Source organism: Silurus meridionalis, chromosome 23 (genome assembly GCF_014805685.1).
Source record: "Silurus meridionalis isolate SWU-2019-XX chromosome 23, ASM1480568v1, whole genome shotgun sequence".
Taxonomy (NCBI): Eukaryota; Metazoa; Chordata; class Actinopteri; order Siluriformes; family Siluridae; genus Silurus; species Silurus meridionalis.
This window is the reverse complement of record NC_060906.1, coordinates 6,513,170-6,518,315: the sequence shown is the minus strand read 5'-3', so window position 1 is coordinate 6,518,315 and position 5,146 is coordinate 6,513,170. Positions and strand designations below refer to the sequence as shown.

Genomic DNA, 5,146 nt, shown 5'->3' with positions numbered 1-5,146 from the left:
GTTAAGGGCCTCGCTCAAGGGCTATCAGTGGCAGCATAGTGGTGATGGGATTTTTAACTCATGACCTTCTGATCAGAAGTCTAACATCTTAACCACTAAAATACCGCTTCACCCTTTTATCACCTATAAATACAAATTATATATATATATATATATATATATATATATATATATATATATATATATATACACACACACACACACACACAAACATACACACACACACACACACAAACATACACACACACATACACACACACAAAAAAGAAAAAGATTTACAAGAATTTACAGCATTTCTATACAATAAAAATAGAACATTTCAAATACATAAATAAAATAAATACGTCATAAATAAATAAATAAATAAAAACTAATAGTAAGAGTCCAAAAATCTATCACAGTAGTGTTTTTCAGAGCTCGGAACTCCGCTCTTTAAGCAGAATGGTTGGGTTGACATCGTTTGTACCCGAGTGCGCCGCGCTCGCGTTGATCGTCGTCAATACCGAGTCCTTTACATTGGGCACATGAAAAGATGCAACAGGACAAGGGCCCTTGACGTTACGGCATACCAGCTTCTGAAGTGAGGCCGTGTTGATGATATCGAAGCCAACTTTGCCACCAAACGTGCTGGGCTTCCAGTACTCAGGGGAGCAGATGGGGTTTCCCATGAGGCCTTTCAGCGAGTAAGGAGCACCCATCTCCACCATAGTTTCGGAAAAAATGGCATTGGGCCGGGGTTTTTCAATCAGAAGGCCGGCGTAGAGCTCCATAGCATCTACATCGCCATACAGTTCCTCCAGCTCTGCTGCCATCTTCTTTTCACCTGAGGTGTTAAAGTTTCAAAGGTTTGTTAGTCTTCCTGATTATGTACTTAAAGGTATACTGCACTTCCCCTAGAAATAACATTACTATTAGTTGTATCATTAAATTAACTGTGCACTGACACCAATTATTAATATGTATGAGTGGCAAACAGGCTGAGAGTTAAAGTGTTAAATATCGAGTCGTCATCTACAAGTGTATCCATTAGATGATTTAAGCCTTTTAATCCGAATTACAACGTGTATGTCAACATCTACAATCTGCATAATGACAGAAGAGTGTTTGGACTCCAGGCAAGACTACACAGGTGAAGCAAATTTGCCAGTTTACACTGTGATTGCCAGACTGCTGTTTGGAAAAGCTTAATTATCCACTCAGGCACTCGGGCCACATCCATCATTAGACTCAATTCACTCCAATAACTCAAATCTCTTTGGACTAAAAGTTACTAAAGGATTTATATGGCTGGAATAATTTTTTCTGATTCATTTATACGTGAACATACGAGTTGTATTGTGGTGCATTTTCTTCTCACCTGTCAGCTCTTCGAAGGAGGTATAGGGCTTCATGTTGAAGCGTTTCCTGTAAGCATTGAAAGACTGGTAGCGCATCAATCTGCTGTTCTCGATCGACTTCTTCGCCACCATTGCCAGTGCAGGTGGGACGTTGTGACCACCTGCGACCTACAGAACAATAAAGAAATATGTTAAATCTCGATACTGTCTTATTAAACCCATGGATAGTATATTGCTAATCATAAAAATAACACATTACAACTAACCAAAAGCATTATTACACAAACCCAAAGAATATAATAACAAAACCCCCACACAAAACTCCCTCATAGTCATTTCTATGTCTTTGTAGATTACAATACATTTTGTTTCTATTGTGTAGTACAAGGCAATTCCAATATGTAGTCATATCTGTCAATGTTATGTCAAACCTACATAAACCTGGCCCAGACTTTTCACATGAAACCCACCAAAACCTGCATATTCTGTAATGCAATCTTAATATATCTACATAATGTATTCTGTATAATCTCTTCTTACCCTGCCGGCTATCTGCTTGGAGAACGAATCCACCAGGTTGCTTATTCCATGGTCTGTCACAATTGAGGTGTTGTAGAGGAACTGCTTATAGCTGTAGACTTCACCCTCGATGTGGAAGTCATCTGGCATAAGTGGGTGCCAGTGGTAAAGGGTATTAAACTCGGAGGAGATCCGGTTCTGGTACTGGAAACGCTGGTTGAAGAGGAGCTCAGGATCAAATTTAAGTTTCAAGTGGTAACCACTCAGGTGCTGCACATATTCCTCAATTACTATCTTGATGGTCTCACCTACAGAAACAAAAATGACATGAAAATCTTGGTAAAGGATAGTAATGTTGAATGATGTGAATGGCGATATCAATTTCTGGAGCAATATATACTTTGATGGCAAAAAGGGAATTAAATATTTTTAAAAAAATGCTAAAAAAAACTTCCACAAACATTTACTTTTGGCTGTAACCTAAAACCTAAAACACATTACTATCATCTCTTTGAATATTTTAGTTCCCTCACCAATCAAGATAAGTCTTGCGGTCTGAAAGAGTCTTTCATCATCCCAATACGGATGCTCCTGCTTAAGAACGTCGCACACCCGATTGTGTTCCCGGAGCCAGATGGTAGCATACATCATGAGGCCTGGGACCAGACCAAAGGCTTCGTGGCCTACAGCAAAGCGATGAGACTCAGGAACATGAGGTGGGTAGTGCATGTCCACCTGGACGTCACTGACTGAAGGAGGATAAACCTCACCATCCAGGACCTAAAAGAAACCAGACCAGAAAACTTTAATTTCTCCACTTTAAAGTAAAACAAATTAAGACGGTGATCTAGTCAAAGGGAATTCAATGGCAAATACTAGAAAAAACATTTCTTCAATAATTAACATGAGTGTCATTGAGACTGATAATGGTCATTTTGATTCATTTCCTAAAAGCAAAACCTGATATCTACCTGAAATTGAAGCTTGCCATCCTTAAATAGCCTAAGCTTATGTTGACGTTCCAGGTCTTCCCCATAAATGTGACTCAGATCAACCTAAAGAATTTTATATATACGGTTATGGGAGATGAATATGGTTTTATCACATGACAAATTGATGCTGTGAAACGTTAAAGCATTTCACTGAACAGTGAACTGAAGGATTTCGAAACTCACGCCATGGTTCTTGGCCTTAGTGAAGGCTGGGCCTCGCTTCATGTCAGTTTTGAAGAACTGGTGCGTGAAGTGCTGAGCAAAGAAGGCAAACATGAGACTGGTGCGCTGTGGGTCAGGGATAAACTTCCTCCTGACCAAGAACTTCTGCACCACCACGCTCACATCAGGTAGCTCTTTTTTACCTGAAATAAACAAGGCATGTTATATTAGTAAGGCCATAAACATACATGTTAGAAAAAATATTTTGAAATCTAGGCATATTTTTCCTCTTATATGTAAAAAGCTAACCTCTAAGCTTTTCTAAGCTCCTTTCACACATTCGGGCATGCAGCCTTTTTTTGTCATACGGTGATGTAACACTTATATAAAGCGGCTGAAGATGCCACAAAATATGCCAAAGAACTGGTTTTTCATAGTGACACTCACCTGCAACTCCCATAGGTGTTGGGCAATCGTGCGGAACAGGAGGTAAAGTTCGTGTGAAATAGGACAGGTTGGAATAGGCTTCCCAGCTCTTGTAACCGTAGTCAGCGTTAAAGGTTGGAGGACTTTCGATCAAATGGGATCGTGCTGATTGAAGACATAAGACCGTTATTGAGTTAAGTCATTAAGTCAAGTTATTAACTCTTCGACTATCAGTGTTTTGGTTACAACTTACATGTTAAGACATAACGCATGACAGAGTCCCGCAGAACTGGAATGTTGTTAATGATGTTCCAGAAAGCTCGAAAATGTGTGAGGATGTAGTGCACTGTGTTCGGTGTTGGTTTCAGCGACACTTTTAGCCATGTGAAGAACTCGGCTAGGGAGAAAAACAGTGAGATTAGAGAGCGGCTGATGAATTTTTCCACTAATATTTCGTGTTCAATCCTACAAATCGTTTCTACTTACGGGTAGTGCAGTTTTGTCCATAATATCCAGTCCGGGTGCAGTCGCATTCGTAAGAGTCTTGACCGAGAGCTGTACACACACCACGGTTCTGACATGGCTGCGAGCAACAAGGGTCAGCTGTACATGTTTAATAGAGAAATACAGGTTATTGGCACAGGAGCACACAGCACTGATACATTAAAGTGATTGAGCAGTAGTAGTCAAGCAATTATTTGTATTTTTAACTTTACATGAATCAGATTAGGGTCTAGAATGAAAATAAGATTTGATAGTTTCATGTGAAAATCTCACCTCCTTCACAAGTCAGGAAGAAGCCTAGGGATAAAAGGAGAAACAGATTTGTAGTGCACATGCCTCCGCTTTCAAGTGCCTCGAGCTTGTGTTTGTTTCCTCGCGAGCTTTGAGTGAATGAACTGGATTGAGTAAGCAGTAGCTTTTATACCTCAAGTGACGTACAAGAAAACTCAACTACCTGCTTGCTCACATTATAAGCGCACTCCACACTGTACACACTGGAAGGGAGGGAGGAAGGGAGGGAGGGAGCAACCTCATACAGATCATGTCCAAAAAGATCTGTACAGTTAAAAATAAATAAATAAATACATACTTACATAAAGAAGTAAACCATAAAACAATAGAAAGCACTATAAGTGAGGAACATTATACATAAAAAAAACCCACATTTTGTTTTCAGACTGTTGTATATAACCTTTGCATGATTTGTGATCCCCCCCCAAAAAAAATAAATTTCTTTATATTTGATTTAATTGTGTGTGTATAATTTAATTAAAGTGTTTAACTCTTTACATAGCATGGAACATTTTTTTCAGATCATGTTGCATGTTAAATGAGCACAGTACTATTACTGTTACTATTACTATAAATTCATGCATGCCAAGGACTGAATACACTGAATAAAAAAATTGATTGCAACTGGAGATGAACCTTTTAACACCCCCACCACCACCATTTTATGTTATGAGGAACTCAACAATGATTTCAAGAAAAAGTAAAAAAAAAAGATGAATTGTGAGAAAAAAGTCAGAATTGACTTCCATACAGAATATCACATTTTTTATTATTAAGCAATAGTTGATTTAAATTTTTTTTACAGTTTAATTAAAGATAGGTGGATAGAAAAAAATTGGGTAAATGAGACTATTTGTAAATGGTAGAGTGCTACGGTGTAAGATTTCCCCCTAGTGGAAAGAATTACACATAGCA

The 5,146-nt window shown here is 38.6% G+C and overlaps 1 protein-coding gene across 1 annotated transcript; it reads right to left on the bottom strand.

Annotated features, from left to right (window-relative positions):
• Window positions 1–256: 256 nt before the first annotated feature.
• ptgs2b (prostaglandin-endoperoxide synthase 2b) lies at window positions 257–4,374 on the bottom strand. The gene is made up of 10 exons (XM_046836685.1): window positions 4,214–4,374; window positions 3,923–4,039; window positions 3,690–3,833; window positions 3,458–3,601; window positions 3,032–3,213; window positions 2,828–2,911; window positions 2,390–2,636; window positions 1,878–2,164; window positions 1,358–1,505; window positions 257–823 (listed from the first exon to the last, which is right to left on the bottom strand). Exons 1-10 carry the CDS (start codon window positions 4,272–4,274, stop codon window positions 411–413), a joined length of 1,827 nt encoding a protein of 608 aa, XP_046692641.1. The 5' UTR covers window positions 4,275–4,374; the 3' UTR covers window positions 257–410.
• Window positions 4,375–5,146: the final 772 nt, after the last annotated feature.

Bases quoted from the DNA above. Each gene is read 5' to 3' on its own strand.
- ptgs2b (XM_046836685.1), bottom strand. From the start codon at position 4,274: ATGTGCACTACAAATCTGTTTCTCCTTTTATCCCTAGGCTTCTTCCTG. The intron at 3,214-3,457 runs GTGAGTGTCACT...TGTTTATTTCAG, and splicing joins AACACCTATGGGAGTTGCAG to GTAAAAAAGAGCTACCTGAT. The intron at 1,506-1,877 runs GTAAGAAGAGAT...ATTGTTCTGTAG, and splicing joins CCAAGCAGATAGCCGGCAGG to GTCGCAGGTGGTCACAACGT.